General features: G+C 39.9%; 1 protein-coding gene across 5 annotated transcripts in view; it reads right to left on the bottom strand.

Annotated features, from left to right (window-relative positions):
* snx9b (sorting nexin 9b) overlaps nt 1-17,807 on the bottom strand; it is a 29,927-nt gene extending 12,120 nt beyond the window's left edge. For 2 of the 5 annotated variants that reach the window (XM_035763585.2, XM_035763586.2), the window contains exons 1-4: nt 17,376-17,805; nt 9,286-9,372; nt 8,659-8,733; nt 7,393-7,509 (exon numbers count right to left, since the gene is read on the bottom strand). In XM_035763585.2, coding sequence (XP_035619478.1) covers nt 7,393-7,509; nt 8,659-8,733; nt 9,286-9,372; nt 17,376-17,387 — 291 coding nt within the window. In that variant the 5' untranslated portion in view covers nt 17,388-17,805. Of the gene's footprint in view, nt 1-7,392; nt 7,510-8,658; nt 8,734-9,285; nt 9,373-17,375 lie in introns of all 5 variants that reach the window. The other 3 variants (XM_052523848.1, XM_035763587.2, XM_035763588.2) reach the window with 3 other exon arrangements.
* Between the last annotated feature and the right edge of the window lie 794 nt (nt 17,808-18,601).

Below are 18,601 nucleotides of genomic sequence, written 5' to 3'. Positions count from 1 at the left end.
TTTCTGTAAAAAAACAACAACGATAAAGCCTTGTTTTCCTCTTTTGTTTTGTATTTGTCTCAGGCTGTTGGCGATAGATGCACCCGATTTAGCTTCCCTGCGCCAGGTAGGCGAACTGTTGCCATTCTGAACCATTTAATGTGTCTGAAGGTACAAACTCAGCCTTTCCAGCGGGCCAGAAAGCATATCAAGTGCACTATAGGTCTACCGCTGGCCAATCGGCTGGCTCAGATGACCGTGTCTACAGTAACGTAACAGGCATAAAATAAATCTACAGTAAAATTCATACTGTGATATTTGAAAAAGTTTAAAACCATGACAGGAGAGAGACTGTCAGCGAATAAATCAAAGAGCTGCTGTTTGTAGGAGTTCATGTTCTTACTCAGCACTTTGTATTCAACACTTTTATAAACCATAAAATGTGCGTTCTTCCTATTTCCACTCAGCGCTACAACAAGCACTGCAGCAGTAATGAACGAGTAGGAAAGTGTTATCTATAGGATATTATTATTATCATTAACAGCTTGGGTCTTTTTTTTATATCGAGGAATATTTAACTTTCTCTGTTCATAGTAACAACATGAATCTGTGGATGAGGCAGAAATAATGCGGTGCGACTCAAGTTTCTCCATTAGCTGGAAGACAGTGTGACTTTTTGGTCAGTGGAGGAAAGGAAGAGCGGAGGGATGTTGAGAAGTGGACCCTCAGTCTGCTGCTCTCTCCCTCTGCTGAGACTGACCATCAGATGCAGGCACCATCAGCCCAGTAAAATAAAAATAAAAAGCGAATTAATTAAATGCTTACTCAGCTGTGCTTCACAAGTAATACAACGTCAATTCTATTACTGGTGTGATCATATTAACTTTTCAAATGTTCTTACGTTACAGCCTTATTCTAAAATTGATTGAATAAAGCATTTTCCACCAAGACGCTCGGCCAAATAGAGTTTGCCAAAAGGCCCCAAAAGGACTCTCGAACAATGAGAAACAAGATTCTCTGTTCTGATGAAACCAAGATTGAACTATTTGGCCTGAATAACAAGCATCACATTACAGCCAGGCACTGCTCATCACCTGGCCAAAACCATCCCTATGGTGAAGCACTGTGGTGGCAGCATTATGCTGTGGGGATGTTTTTCAGCGGCAGGGAGTGGGAGATTTGTCAGGATCGAAAAAGCTGAAAGGAGCTAAGTACTGAGAGATCCTTGATGAAAACCTGCTCCAGGATGCTCAGGACCTCAGACTGGGGAGAAGGATCAACTTCCAAAAGGACAATGACCCTAAGCACATAGCCAAGACAATGCAGGAGTGGCTTCGGGACAAGTCTCTGAATGTCCTTGAGTGGCCCAGCCAGAGCCCAGACTTGAACCCGACCTAACATCTCTGGAGAGACCTGCAAATAGCTGTGCAGCAATGCTCCCCATCCAACCTGACAGAGCTTGAGAGGATCTGTAGAGACGAATGGGAGTAAAAGTGATACTTCAGTTTAATTTGCAAACATTTCTAAAAACCTGTTTATATATATATATATATATAATATATATGCCATTTAGCAGACGCTTTTATCCAAAGCGACTTACAGTCATGTGTGCATACATTCTACGTATGGGTGGTCCCGGGAATCTGCTTTGTCATTATGGGGTATTGTGTGTAGATTGTTTTTTTCCCCCTCACCAATTGAATCCACTTTAGAATAAGGCAGTAATGTAACAAAAGGTGGAAAAAGTGAATACTTTCTGTATGCACTGTATATGGATCTGTACCATTTACTTTGAACTGGACTGTGTTTACAGCATGAGTGGTCGTGAGTTGATGCGCTTGTTTTGAGATCAAAGTGAGAGCTGCATGTAGCCACGTGTGCACAGTTTGTTCATATCCTTTGCTAGTTACTGAGCTATTAGCCCAGTTATAGATCACTTGTAGTCAGCAATAGGGGAGTGATTGCTTCCTACAAGAGCACAGAATATGTACATTTCTAGACATCTTTGAAAAGCGAGTAAAGTAAAGAGCTTTTTTTGTCATAAACAGGTAGTGTTGTATTTTGAGACAGTCTTGAATAAGCTAAGAAACCAATAGGCAGAGGGAAGCATAATTTGTCTGATTCTCTGTAATAACGGTATGGGAATAATAATGCATTTTATTTTGTCAAGTGGTTTCTTGCATTCCACAACACTTTCAGTCACCTTGTCTGAAGGACAAGTAGATTAACAGGTTAATGTCAAGCCCTGCATGCTTTTTTTCTTCTCCAAAAGTCTCACGGAATGTAGGCCTACATTGAACACCACACAGTGGCTGCTACTGTAGGCTGAATGGTTTCCATGTTAAAATGTTATGGGATGCATTTTCTCCATTGATTTTGATGCTATGCCACTCTGGTAGGCCTACATCATGATGAAATAGCCATGGCCACTGTTAACTTAAAGCGGGTACAGACTCAGTGTTCACAGTAAACGCGCACTGGAATTTGAACAGGATTTGAACAACTTCAAGTTTGCACTCGGCATACCTGAAATTTGCTCAGTGCCGGGAAAACAATTGAGGGAACATTGGGCACACCTGGGGTTGTGGAGGTCACAACATTTGGTCAGCTGGTGATTGTCAAGCAAATAACTGTCGGTCTCACAGTAATTGACTGTTAATTAACAAACACATTTAGCATCTCCTGGCTTTCACACATAGCCTACAAGCCATTTTAAAAAGTACAATAAATCCATGTAATATAGCCTACACCTACACAATAAATCCACTATTTATTTTAGACAGTTCTAAAGAAGCATGATATGAAGAAAATGTAGTCTCTTTCAGAAGAAAAGAATAGCATACTCTGAGTTGTCCTTATGTTAGATCCTGATGTGGGCTACACTAGTTCATTTAGCAGACAAGATTTGCTTATAATTCCGTGGCATTATTTTATAGTATGAAGAATACAATTGAACAAAGCTGAATAAAATATATATATTTTCTCCAAACGATTTGAGGGAGTGCGCACATGCGCCTATTCTGTGTTAAGAAAAAAATAGGTCTTCCTATATGCTTAATATAGAGTTATTCATGTAACTTTAGTTGTTCTACAAACGTTGGGCTATATATATGATTAGACGAATGATGATTTGAAAAAAGTTGCTTGAAAGGCATGAGCTCTGCTTTGTTTTTTTTTGCGCAGGCTTTTTGTGCAGGCTGTACACACCACAATAGTCTCTCATTCACAATTTGACAAGCACATGATAATGCCTCGAATTTCACGGTGGCATCCCCTTCGTGGCCGTAATGCATCCTAAAAAATCCATGCCTTTTGTGGCTCGGAGTGCTGCGTTGCGCTCTTCTCCATGAGTGTGCGGCGCAATCTGAAGCGCCTCTCACTCACATGGCTTTCAGTCACTTGATCAGATCTTTCTTACAGGCTTACAAGTGAAGACAGACACATCCGGGACGTAACTGCGCACGTCCTTTTCCAATTCCGAAGTGCATATTGAAGATAATAGAATAACTGTCCTCGTTCACTTTTCGTCAGACAAAAAGATGAGTAGACCTAACAAACGGCAAAAGCACTAGCCTATGTCAATCTACTATCCCCCATAGCACAAAAGTAATTATATTTTGTGTAATAAATAACTATTCCAAACATCGTCTTAGACCGTTGTGGGATGCGATAGACACATTAATATAACCACTAGCATTAAAAAAATGTTTTTATGCAATGAGGCTGATGCAACGGATCAGAATGTTTAGCTTAAAATGTTGATAAACTATTAGGCTACTTCTTCACATTAACAGCGCAGCAATGCACACATACATGGATAGTAGGCTATAAATGCAAATAGTCCATTAGCGGGAAAACACCATTATCAAAAGTGACCACAAAATGCAATTATGCATGTATTTATTTGATTATAAAAAGGTGCATTTTTATGCTGAAAATGATCTTCCCCAAACTTGAAACTCACATGTTAGGCTCTACACCCCTTGTAAAGCAGATTAATGTGCATCACTTTAAGAAATTATTTGGCCAGCCACTTTAGTTGTGATTACAAACATTTAAAACATATAGGTCTATGGGCTAGGCTACATGAGGTTTGCGACTATGATTATAAAAAGTCATTGCTTCTTATGCTAGACATAAATTACAAGTGATAATATATCATATCAGTAATAGGCTAATATTGTCATCCATCAGACTATTCTTGATTTAATATTGTCTTTACATATACTAAATAATACATGTGACATTTGTTTTGATATAGAATAGACCATTATCACACACAGGGGTAGCGGGATTTTCTACACATTTGCATTGATGTCAAAGTGATTAGAGGGACAATAGAGTGCTGAGTACCAGGCAGTTAGCAAGTTTGAAGGGCTACTAATGACCATCAGCAGCATCAGAGCTTGGAGAAGCCTAATTACCGTGACTAAATGGTTATGTGGAATTTGACTGCCTTCATGACTTGTGACCGCCGGTGTGGCGGTAATAGTCACCGACACAGCCCTAGACACACCCTTTGTGTTTTAATAAAATCAACTATAAATTCACATTGAGCTTGTCTGATGCTTTAAGCCCACTGTTTGATGAAATAAGACACAAATGACTAAAGACGGAGCCCGAGATTAAGATTAAGATTTTTGACCATCCTCTTCCCACTCCTACCTGCTTTTGCAGATTCTGCCGTGACTGCAATCTTTCTCATGTGGAATGCCAATTTAATCTTACCATTTGGTACCATGCACACTACGTAAATATAGCCTATAAAGCCAACAAATAAACCACTGCAGCCTGCAGGTAGAAAATATTTGGATAAAATTAAATATCCTTAGGGAGAGAGCTGGAAAGAGTTTTTAAATTCATTGAGGAACTATTGTCATTCTCAATGGATGTAAAAACAGACTTCGCTTGTTTGCTGTTTGAGGTGAGGAAAACATTACTTTGAGAAGCTCCACAGCTCATTACTGGTGGCACATTGGCACATTTATATGCCTACATCAGTGCGCAGGCCAGGTAGCCTATAGGCCTAGTTCTATGGGTAATCAACATTGACGGGAGTGCTCCAAACAAAAGACAATGACTAAATTGACAACTTGGAAGTGGAATGAAATGACCCAAAAAATGTTTCTCACAAGTGTAGCATAGGTTGTGCACTCTGGAAACAACGTGTCCACTCCGACAATGCGAACAGCAAAAGACTGGAATAATATACTGAGTACATAATTGGCGGAGAGAGCGCATTCTGGACAGAGATGTGCATCTTAGCCACACTCCCCTTCTTCTTGGACTGTACCATCCCCATGGCCTCTGCAATCGATTAGTTCAGAGGAGCTAGCCAACAACACACCTAACACAATAACTTCAAACTTAGCTGGAAAGACCACAAACCAGCTGACCTTTGTTTATGTTCTACCTTTTATCAATTTACATTTCTTTGTATATATCCATAAAAATTATGTCAGCTGATTCATGATTTCGACTGGCTGAGAAACACTGCCTGCCTCTCTCTCTCTCGTCCCGACTCATTTACTATGGAACAGCTGGAGATCGAATTGGAATATTGAAACAATGTTGCAAATGTCAGAGAGACAGACAGCAAGGTTATACAAATCTCTGCTGTTCAAAACTAAATGTTAGTCTAAAATAAATGTGAGAATGTCTAGATGCTATTTATAGTGGAAATCAAGTTTATAAATTGCCTGGCTGGGCTGATGAGACACTGGATTGCGCAGTCAGATGGAAGAGTAAATAGGCATTTTAAAGTCATAGATCTAGCCAGTGGTAACTTGTGGAACAGACACCGGCTGGAATGTGGTTTTAACCAATCAGCATTCAGTATTCGAACCACCTGTTGTATAATGAATAATTATGCTGTGCATTATGTATTAAACCACCCAGACACCTCAAAGATAGTCAGTCATCCTTCTGAACTGAGCAGGAAGGAAACTGCTCAGGGAATGATACCATGAGGCCATTGGTGATTTTAAAACAGATACAATGACTGATGGGAGAAACCTGAGGATAGATCAACATTGTAGTGACTCCACAATAAATGACCTAAATGACAAGGGTGAAAAGAAGAACACAAACATACTAAATAAATATATTCCAAAACATGCATATTGTATGCAACAAGGCACTAAAGTAATAGTGAAAATTAAACATGGCAAACGAATACATGTTTTGGCCTTTGGGCAAATCCAACACCACACATCACTGAGTAACTGCCTCCTTATTTTCAAGCATGGTGGTGGCTGCATCATGGTATGAGTATGCTTGACATCAGCAAATACTGGGGAGTTTTTCCAGGATTAAAATAAACGGGATGGGGCTAAGCACATGCAAAATCCTAAAGCAAAACCTGCTTCAGTCTGCTTTCCACTAGACACTGGGCGAGGAGGTCACCTTTCAGAAGGACAATAACCTACAACACAAGGCCATATCTACACAGTAGTTACTTACCAAGTTTTTACTTAAATCTGCTAGAAATACTATGGCAAGACCTGAAAATTGCTGTCTAGCCATGACCCCCTACAGCTTGACAGAGCTTGAAGAATCTTAAAATAATAATAGGCAAATATTGCACAATCCAGGTGTGTAAAGCTCCAAGGAGACTTAAAGCTGTAATGGCTGCCAAAGGGGATTCTAACATGTATGGGCTGAGGGAGCTGAATACTTATGCAATGACTATATTTGAGTTATTTTATTAATTTACAAAAAATATATATAATTTTTCTTCCACTTTGACATGAGTATTTTGTGTAGATTATTGACAACAAAATGGAAATTAAATACATTTTCATCCAACTTTGCAACAAAATTAAATCGAAGAGATGCGAATACTTTTGCAAGGCACTGTAGTTCCCATTCACTCATACTCACATTCCATTGTATTTTTCAATACATACACAATCACACAATGTAACCCCCTGTCTTTTGCTGAGTCCTAAGACCAATATCTAAAAACAGGGATCATTTAAAACCCACAACCGTGCAGAAATAGTTACGGCAGCTGCTCTTCCTTCTTCATTTCAAAGGTTCGGATGGGTAGAATAATATTCATTAGATGAATAAAAGACTGAGGTCATCCCTCAATTCTGCACTCTGCTATCTCTTTCACTCAAAACGTCACACCACCATGGTATCGTTGGGAGCAGTGCATTGTGGTCTAGCTTGGCACAGAGGCCACTGTAGCAGGGAGGGACTAGTATAGAGTGATAAGAATTAGTAAGGGGCGAGTCACATGTAAAAGCAGAGGAGAAGAGACAAGGGAAGTATGATATAAAACCCAGAGGCAGACAGAGACATGAGGTTACACCACAATTATGATGATTTAAAAGACATTAGCTCCTATTTGAAATTAAATATTTTCTCACTGTGGATAAACATGTCATTACTTCTTCAGTGTGCTACCTGGTTCTGAGTGGTGTTGTTGGCTGGGGCAGCGAAGGCGTCAAAGAATGATAGGTCTGGGGCGTGGGCAGATACTGGGGCAGCTACATGTCCTATATTTCCCCCTCCTCCTGGGAGCTGCAGACAGAAGAGAAGCGACAAAGGAGAGACACAGAGAGAGACAAACATATTTACAAACAACCACATTTTACACCTTCAAGTTCTAAACTCAAGTTATGGTTGATTTACAGAAGGTTGAGTGGCTAACCACCTGGGAGGCCACTGAAATGGTATAGTGAAACTAATTGAGTAGCCATACACTGATGAACAAAATTAAATCCTAACTAACTCTTTACTCAGCAGAAGTAGCCCTGTTTTGTATACACCTCCCCCCGAGATTGTAGCCTGGTGTACGGAGATAGAATCCACTTGCTTTAGAGACACAGTGAACTTTAGTCCTGCTGTTTTCACTGAAGAGAACAATAACAGCATGTGGATATCAGTTGTCAATGGGAATATTATGACCCTGTGTGGAACCAAAACTATCTAGGACAGCTGGGGAGGTAACTAAGGGTCAAATAGCTGGTGGGAGTCTGCCCTATAGTAACAAACACGCACTTCCATCTTGTGAATAAAGAAAGTAAGCACTGAGCAGTTAGGGTGATGAGTTTTTACTGGTCCTCCAAACACACACACACACACACACAGCGTGATCTGTGACTACTCGGTGCTGTTTGGAGTAAGACTAAACTGTTTAGCAGACCTCTCCTCTCTCTGCCATCGACTGACTGGACAGAACTCACATCTCTGTCTTGGCTTTAAGAAGACCACAGAGTGACTCACGCCATACTGAAGTTGATACTGTATCACAGAAACACACTACTCAGAAGGGTCCCTACACCACTGCATTACATAAACATAGTGATACAACCCCCAGTCCCGAAGGAGGTATATCCTGTCCTGGTTTCCCAAAAGCAGAGAAACTTGGCGAGTGCTGCCTTTTCCTTGACCCCTTTCCACAACCCTGAGCCCATTCCCATTGACAATCCCAGTAACACGACACAAGCTGCTTATCCATGTGTAGTAACACTGTAGGTACACTACTAACAGGTTCAGGCTACAAGGCGAAAACAACTGGTAAAAAAAGAAAAAGAAAAGTAAATTATACATTATACATACAATTAAGATTTTAAAAACGGTGAAACAATATATGAGAAGGAATAAGACATTGATATAAAGTGTAAATGAAGCCAGTTCCATCGACAACACTCCAAGCCACTCCCTAACCTCAATGTAGTCTTCTGGCACTAGTCCAACCTCTCCTCTGGAATTCTGTGCTTCTATCCAGCCTCCTCCAACACCCTGAAACAAAACACACCAATAAGAGAGACTGTGATTGGCTTTGTGAGAAGAGAGTGTCATGATATGACGTGATTGGCTGATGACAGATTTGATGATGAAACAGTTAGTCACTGCAGTGACCTTTGAACTGCCGTTCCCGCATGATAGTAGTGACATCACGTTGGCTCATTACACTACAGAGAGGAGCTTTTATTGTCTATGTGATCATGTGAGATATTGATCATGTGACTTTACAGGGCTGTAAACAGGACACAGAATACAGTTGAGCCAGCAAGACATGATACTTTTATACTCACATAAATGCACACAGAACTGATGATGTGCATAGTGTGGTGTGAGGGGGAAAATGAGAGAAAGTTAGATGGGGGGGTAAGAGCGAGCACGAGAGAAAGGGAGTTTGAGAGAAAAAGATACTGTATGAGGACAAAAATAGAGACAGATAGAGAGATATGTGGAAGAGAAAGACAGCGATAGAAAAAGAGATGGGTAACGATAGGAAAAGAAAGAGAGAAACGGGGTAATGAAGGGGGGGGGGGTCAGTCACATGCTCACCTGATTGGTGATAGTGACTGTCTCTCCCTCTCTCACGGTCAGCTCATTGTTTCCAGGCTCAGCAGTGAAGTCATACAAAACCTGTGCCTGAGAGAAACACAACAAGAGTCAACACAATCAGGGCCAGGCCAATCAGGCCAAACACAGACACACATCATCGTTTATCTGCTGAGGAGTGGAGTGAGGAAATCTCAACCTCAAACAAGCTAAACTACTTCTGCTGCCAAGGACTTCTGCTGTGCGGACTCAACCTCAGCACCTGTATATACATCTCAAACACAGAGCTTGAACCCTGATAGGCCCATTCCGACGGCCTCAACTCACCCTAGTGACTCAGTTCACTAGATCAGTGGTTCTCAAACTGTGTGTGTGCGTGTGTGTGTGTGTGTGTGGGGGGTTATAAACTTACTCTTGAAAGTTGTAATAGTAGAAAGCACAAGGTGTCATTTAGAAATGGGGTAGTGCATCATCAGTTCCTCTTGTCATGTCAGTCATTACATACTTAAACATTTATAGATATTTATAACTTGTCAGAAATGTCCAGATCAACAAGCCCATGTTAATGTTATTTAGCTATGATGTTTTTCCCATAGATTGTTGTAATGTTTGAGTCACTCAAACATCACATGAATACACATTAGACTTGGCAAAATGTGCAGAGTTATCTTAAAAATGGAAACATTTTCTATGCACCGCATGACAAAATATGTAGAATTAAAGGAAATAAGCTTTAAACCTGCTAAATGTTCTCTCCGCCAACAAGAGGGGTGTGAACAGTTTGTGAGATAAACAGAGCTTGTGCCCATAGAAATAAGCGCGTGTGCAGGGAGGGATCTGACAGTGGGAACAGTGTTCTTGACAAGGGGCTCCTTCGAGAAACAGTAACCCCCCCCCCCAATTCCCTCTACGCCTCTCTAAGAGGGAAGTGAGAGAGAAACAAGTGATCATATCACTCCAAGATGAACCTCGTTCACTTCTTCACTGATGCCATTTTTAGACAGCTCAGCTTGACCTCTGCACAGATTGGTCTATTGATTAGCCCAAGGCTACAGCAGTAACTTCAAAGAACATTGTAGCATTTCAGTATGAAAGGCCTCTGGGAGAGGTAGGAAGCCATAGCTAGGGCCAAGAGTTAGGTCCTGGTTAGGTCACATGGTCAGGGAAACCTCCTGGCCTATGCTATGTACAGAAGATAAAAGAGGGGATGAGAGTCCCGGACAGAAGAGGGAATGCTACTGTCATAATGGTGTAGAATTCACAGAGCTACGTCAGTGCTTGGGCAGCTAGCGTATCGATTAGACAGACTGAAGCAATGTCTGTGGGCAATTCCACGGTAACGGAATTAGACTTTGACTCAGTATTTTCACTTTAAAATTTACCAAAAAAAAAATTTAAAACATTGATTCCAAAGTTCAACAATTTAATAACTTCAACAGAAAATGTAGAAAAATTAAATTAAAAAAAGAACTGTGCCAATGCAATCTTTGGTAATGGAATTACGGGAAAATCTACATCAGGTTAATGGGACCAGATGTTTTATGTATTCTAAATTAAGATACAAAGATGTCTGCAGAAAGAATTGTGTGTCAGCAATGACATGGCACCTTGAGTAAAAAATATATATATTTTGGTTATTGAACTACAGTAAGTGAAGTGGATTTACACCCTGCAACAGAATTACGGTAACAGAATTACATCATGGGTCCCTGATGTGTAACTTTGGACATCACAGCCCAGTGCAGCGGAGCACAGGAGAGTACAGTGCAGTACGATACAATACAGTACAGCAGAGTAGGGTAGAGTTCAGTACAGTAAAGTAGAGCATAGTTCAATACAGTCCAATATACTGTACTATACCACATCGGACTGTACTCTACTGTGCTCTACTACACTATATTGTGGTGCCCTACTCACTATTGTAAATCAAAATCAAATCAAATTTATTTATATAGCCCTTCGTACATCAGCTGATATCTCAAAGTGCTGTACAGAAACCCAGCCTAAAACCCCAAACAGCAAACAATGCAGGTGTAAAAGCAAAATTGTACAGTACTCGACAGTGCTCTACTGACAGTATTGTACTCAATACTGTACTCTACTCACTGTACTGTCCAAACTTGTGAAACATACAGTACCAGTCAAAAGTTTGGACACACCTACTCATTGAAGGGTTTTTCTTTATTTTTTACTATTTTCTACATTGTAGAATAACAGTGAAGACATCAAAACTATGAAATAACACAATTGGAATCATGTTATTTATTTATTTAACCTTTATTTAAAAAGGCAAGTCAGTTAAGAACAAATTCTTATTTACAATGACCCTAACCCTAACAACTAACCCCAACAATTGGGCCAATTGGGGCTATGGAACTCCCAATCTCGGCCGGTTGTGATACAGCCTGGAATCGAACCAGGGACTGTAGTGACGCCCACACGTAGTAAACAAAAAAAGTGTTAAATGAAAATATATTTTAGATTCTTCAAAGTAGCCACCCTTTGCCCTGATGACAGCTTTGCACACTTGTCATTCTCTCAACCAGCTTCACCTGGAATGCTTTTCCAACAGTCTTGAAGGAGTTCCCACATATGCTGAGCACTTGTTGGCTGCTTTTCCTTCACTCTGCAGTACAACTCATTCCAAACTCTCTCAATTGGGTTGAGGTTGGGTGATAGTGGAGGCCAGGTCATCTGATGCAGAGCTCCATCACCCTCCTTCTTGGTCAAATAGCCCGTACATAGCCTGGAGGTGTGTTGGGTCATTGTCCTGTAGAAAAACAAATGATAGTCCCACTAAGTGCAAACCAGATGGGATGTCGTATTTCTGCAGAATGCTTTGGAGCCATGCAGGTTACGTGTGCCTTGAATTCTAAATAAATCACTGACAGTGTCACCAGCAAAGCACCCCCACACCTCCTCCACCATGCTTCACGGTGGGAACCACACATGCAGAGATCATCCGTTCACCTACTCTGCATCTCACAAAGACACGGTGGTTGGAACCCAAATTTGAGATTTTTTAGTCATCAGACCAAAGGACAGATTTCTACCGGTCTATGGTCCATTGCTAATGTTTCTTGGCCCAAGCAAGTCTCTTCTTATTGATGTCCTTAAGTAGTGGTTTCTTCGCAGCAATTTGACCATGAAGGCCTGATTCACAGTCTCCTCTGAACATTTGATGTTGAGATGTGTCTGTTTCCTCAATTCTGTGAAGCATTTATTTGGGCTGCAATTTCTGAGGCTGGTAACTCTAACGAACTTATCCTCTGCAGCAGAGGTAATTCTGGGTCTTCCTTTCCTGTGGTGGTCCTCATGAGAGCCAGTTTAATCATTGCACTTGAAAGCTTTTTGCGACTGCACTTGAAGAAACGTTCAAAGTTCTTGAAATGTTCTGGATTGACTGACCTTCATGTCTTAAAGTAATGATGGACTGTTATTTCTCTTTGCTTATTTGAGCTGTTCTTTCCATAATATGGACTTGGTCTTTTACCAAATAGTGCTATCTTCTGTATACCACCTCTAACTTGTCACAACACAACTGTTGGCTCAAACGCATTAAGGGAAGAAATTCCACAAATTAACAAGGCACACTTAATTGAAATGCATTCCAGGTGACTACCTCATGAAGCTGGTTGAGAGAATACCAAGAGTGTGCAAAGGGTGGCTACTTTGAAGAATCTTAAATAGATACGTTTTGATTTGTTTAACAGTTTTTTGGTTACTACATGATTCCATGTGTTATTTCATAGTTGATGTCTTCACTATTATTCTACAATGTAGACATTAAATAAAAACCCTTGAATGAGTAGGTGTGTCCAAACTTTCGACTGGTGCTGTATTGGAGATTCTTCAAAGAAAACAATTATGAGCTGAACAGTATGCCAGTGGAAGGGAGGACAGTAGCAGGTAACCCAACTGTGGTTTGTGACTATCATGATTTCCCATTGTAGCAACTTCCGTTGCAGTAATTCCGTTACTGATTTTTTGGTAATTCCATTAACAATTTAGTAATGAATCACTTAATCATTCAAACAAAGAGGAGTAAAATTACTATAACTCATTGGTAGGTCTACCAGTGCCTTCATTAACAGTGCCTTTAACCAGTGCCTTCATTAACCTGTTGAGTGTAGGGGGCAGTATTTTGATGTTTGGATGAAAAACATACCCAAATGAAACTGCCTATTTCTCAGGCCCAGAAACTAGAATATGCATACAATTGTCAGATTAGGATAGAAAACACTCTAAAGTTTCCAAAACTGTCAAAATGTTGTCTGTGAGTATAACAGAACTGATATTGCAGGCGAAAACCTAAGGAAAATTCAACAAGGAAGTGCCTTCTATTTTGAAAGCTCCCTGTTCCATTGCCTGCCTTCGCTCCATTTAAAAGGGATATCAACCAGATTCCTTTTCCTATAGCTTCGACATGGTCTGAACAGTCTTTAGACATAGTTTCAGCCTTTTATTCTGAAAAATGAGCAAGAACAATCACATCACGTCAGTGGATGGCTGGGTGCCAGCAGAGTTTTGCATGCGCCAACAGCTTGGAGCAGACATTTTCTCTCTCTCTCTCCTATTGAAAAAGCTACGGTCCGGTTCAAATATTATCGATTATTTATTGTAAAAACAACCTGAGGATTGATTATAAAAAACGTTTGACATATTTCTACAAACTTTACGGATACTATTTGGAATTTTCGTCTGCCCCATCGTGACCGCTCGAGCCTGTGGATTTCTGAACATAACGCGCCAACCAAATGGAGGTGTTTTGGATATAAAAATAATCTTTATGGAACAAAAGGAACATTTATTGTGTAACTGGGAGTCTCGTGAGTGCAAACATCCGAAGATAAAAGGTAAACGATTCATTTTATTGCTTTTCTGACTTTCATGACCAATCTACTTTGCTGCTAGCTGTTTGTAATGTTTTGTCTGCTGAGAGAGATGTCCTTACATAAAACGCTTGGTTTGCTTTCGCCGAAAAGCTTTTTTGAAATCTGACACGCCAGGTGGATTAACAACAAGCTAAACTGTGTTTTGCTATATTGCACTTGTGATTTCATGAAAATGTAATATTTTCAGTAATTTCATTTGAATTTGGCGCTCTGCAATTCAGCGAATGTTGACGAAAATGATCCCGCAAACGGGATGGGTGTGCCAAGAAGTGTTCCTACCTCTTGACTTGATTCCACATTTTGTTGTGTTACATTCTGAACTCAAAATTGATTACATTTGAGTTTTTCACCAATATACACACACAATAGCCCATAATGACAAAGTGAAAACATGTTTTAAAAAATGTTAGCAAATGTATTGAAGATGGAATACAGAATATCTCATTCATATAAGCATGCACAGCTCAGGCAATACTTTGTAGAAGCACCTTTGGTAGCGATTACAGTTGTGAGTCTTTCTGTGTAAGTCTAATAGCTTTCAATACCTGGATTGTGCAACATTTCACATTATTATTTTCATTTTTCAAGCGCTGTCAAATTGGTTGCTGGTCATTGCTAGACAACCATTTATGTCTTGCAATAGATTTTGAAGTAGATTTAAGGAAAAACTGTAACTCGGCCAATCAGGAACATTCACTGTCTTCTTGGTAAGCAACTCCAGTGTAGATTTGGCGCACATCTCCCAGTGGCTGGTGGAAAGCACCCTGAACCAGGCTTTCCTATTGGATTTTGCCTGTGCTGAGCTCCCTTCTGTTTCTTTTTTTATCCTGAAACACCCCCCAGTCCTAAACAATTACAAGCATACCCATAACATGATGCAGCCACCACTATGCTTGAAAATAGCTTGAATAGCTTTTTGAATAGCTTTTTCCACCTTTTTTACAATTTTACTTTAGTGCCCTGTTGCAAACATGATGCATGTTTTGGAATATTTTTATTCTGTACATGCCTCCTTTTCACTCTGTGAATTAGGTTACTATTGTGGAATAACTACAATGTTGTTGATCCATCCTCAGTTTTCTCCTATCACAGCCATTAAACCCTGTAACTGTTTTAAAGTCACCATTGACCTCATAGCGAAATCCCTGAGCGGTTTCCTTCCTCTCCGGCAACTGAATTAGGAATGATGCCTGCATCGTTGTAGTGACTGGGTGTATTGATACACCATCCAAAGTGTAATTAATAACTTCACCATGCTCAAAGGGATATTCAATGTTTGAAGTTGCCCTTCTTCGTGAAGCATTAGAAAACTTCCCTGGTCTTGTGTAGGCCAGTGACAAAATACATCTAAATTTAATCAATTTTACATTCAGAATGTGTAACAACAAAATGTGGAAAAAGTCAAGGGGTGTGAATACTTTCTGAAGACACTGTATTTGCTAGTTCTATGAAATTTCATTATCGTCCCTCTTCATAAGGGCATGAAATTAGAAAATATTTTAAAGATACAGTATGTGGGTTTTTGGTAACGGAATTTAAAGGCACAAGGCAAGATGTCTTAATTTTACAGAAGGTAAGGAATTTCTCCAAAACGAAATATAAGTGTTGATATTAGTTGACAGCGGTCTTTATCTATTTCTGATACCCTTTAAGACTTTCTGGTATATGTTTTCTAAGACCCCTTTTCCATCTGTTTTTTTCCAGAAATCAAAGCCTTTCTTATACCTAATTTTTAGGATGTAAAATGGTTGAAAAACATATCTATGCCTTAATTTCCCAAAAATATATACTTTCATTTGACACCCAATTTGATATGCTCCTATGAATTTCACATGTTGGTACTCACGGGTCCTTTTCCATGGAAATGCCCCTGTCTGTCTCTGTCTCTGTCTGTCTGCTTGTCTGTCTGTCTGCCTGTCTGTCTGCTTAGCACCTTCAGCCTCTGAATAGAGGTCTATTTTAATGTTAGCCTCCCAGCCAGCTTCCACTAGGCCGGGAGAAGACGGGGGACAGAGAGGGGGAGGAAGAAAGAATGATACCATAGACAGAGTGAGTCAGTCAGTTTTGGCAGAAATGCAAGTTGTCAGAAGACTTTTGGGTGCTCTTTAGCTCAGTGTCTGGATCTACAGCTAGGCTACACACTGAAGCTGATGGAAGAGAAGAGCGTTGGCTAATACAACATTCCTAATGATTCATAGAATGGATTACAATGAGAGAGAGGGTGGAAGCAAATAGCCAACATTCTTTGGAACGTCTGGACAGACCATAAAAAGGAATGCAGAACTTAATAGGATCTATTTGATGTGGCCCTCGTGTAGCCTACATACTCTTGATGTGGCCCTCGTGTAGCCTACATACTCTTGCTGATGATAAAAGTACAGGAATGTCTGACATGTTTCAGTTGAATACTCCATAGAAAGGCGGAACCACATAGTCAAGATTCCTTAGAATGTGAAATCAATTTCAATTCTGTCCTTCAAACGCTACCCCAAAAGGAAGCATGCAGTCTCAAGCGAAATCACCAGAGATTAACTCAAAAGACAGCATCTTTTTTACAACGTACACCTCCATAGAATTCTAGGATGGTCCATTATAGAATGTTAGAGGAGGAATCCTTCATAGAACGAATGGGCCTTTCCCTTTCATTCCAAGCCAGTCTATTTCACGCCTAGCCTCATCGTAGCATTTTGCACATAATAATAACAGCTATAGATTACATAGTACCCTGCATAGTGCAATGTTAGTAGCTTGGTACCTTAGTTATCTTTAGTGGGCTTTTATGCGTATCAATAAGTTAACACCATAGCGTTTAACATTTTCACCCTCTGCCACAAAGTTCTGTGCTCAAAGCACTACACTTCCCAGAGTTCTTAGCGTAAAGAAATGACCCGCACTGGAAGGGTAATAAAATGTCACAAGACACTTTTTAATGATACATATTTTCCATGTTCATATAAAAGCGTTCCTAAGCCATTTTGAAGTACGAACAACAGAGAAAATAAAATGTCTTCTCCCCTGTCATACCGGGGAAATAGTTCACAAATGTAACCAATTTCGAGGTGAGCGCCAGACTGAAAATATAACTCTCACAGCCCCGATATTCTCCTTCTCCGACTAACTCTGGTGCTAAAACAATTCAAAATGGATAGATCGCCAGCTTTAAGAAAAAAAAACACTTCTGTAAAGATGTCATCCTACCTTGTTTGCCATTGTCGGTGCATTAATCTATCATTACAAAACGGGCCAAGGTTTTCGTGGGTTACAAATCCTCAGCCAGACATTTCCTCGCAGCTCAACTGGGCGAAAACAAGGCACTTCTTGGGGCGAGTCGTCGCAGAACAAATTTTAATACATCACTAAATACGAGATGCCCTTTAACCTCAAACCTGAGAGAGACAGCTAAAATGGTTGAGTGCGAAAAAATCCGCGACAGTCAATCCCAATTGTGTATATCCAGTCAACAAAAATAGGACATTTCTTTATAGCGGGTAAATAGCTGAATTGACTCCAGAGCCCGGGGAGCAAGATTCCTGTAGCCTACCGGTAGTAAGAAACCGGAAAGATAGTGGGCTCAGTCCAATGGTTCTCCCAAGACAAGCAGGCCTATAGACTATGTATATGACAAGTTAGTTGTGTGAGTTTGTAGATCCAGGTCAGGACTCTCCTTTCCCTAGTAGCCTTGGCCAAGCTAAAAAAACAATAATAATAATCAAACGTATAATAATACTAACAACAATAATAGTAAGGCCTAATAATAACATAAAACTACCGCTACTACTACGTATACTTCTAATAATAATAATAATAATTTATTTTAAAACATTTAGGTATGTTGTCTTTTATTTTGAAATTGTATTTATCATACAGAAAGATCAGTGAATAGCATTTAATTGTATGTCAAATTAGATTCAAATAAGAATTGGTTAGTGCCATGATATTTCAATATAATCATTTAATTGTTACAATGTATCCCTGTGAAAAAGTTTTGACAGTTTGACAGCACATGACATGCAGGTGTGAAGGGCGCTGTTCAAAAGAGGACTAATAAAAATGTCGCCATCTGCTGGACTAAAGCATGGTTAAAGGTCCAAAGGCCTAATGAATTTACAGTGTCAGTCCAGTAGAAACGCATTCAAATTGTTTTAAGTTTGACACAGGCTTTTCTTCCTTCCTAGATAAATTTGCTCAGGAGTTTGTCCCACTGTTTAAAATGATTTGGAGTCATAGTTATAGGTAGATTCTGGAAATGTAATACAAATCTTGTGAGGAAAGTAATTTAATAGTTTAACTTATTCCTGTTAGAACAAAGGTTCTAACGATGAACGTAGCTTTAAGATGCTTTTGGGAAACTGAGTCCAGTTCAGTTTATGCTTGGTGATGCCACGGGGCGGCCCTATCCTTACTCCTTCCAATGTGTATGATAT

The sequence above is a fragment of the Oncorhynchus keta genome, chromosome 8 (genome assembly GCF_023373465.1).
Source record: "Oncorhynchus keta strain PuntledgeMale-10-30-2019 chromosome 8, Oket_V2, whole genome shotgun sequence".
In the NCBI taxonomy this organism is placed as follows: domain Eukaryota; kingdom Metazoa; phylum Chordata; class Actinopteri; order Salmoniformes; family Salmonidae; genus Oncorhynchus; species Oncorhynchus keta.
This window is presented reverse-complemented; position numbering and strand designations above follow the sequence as displayed.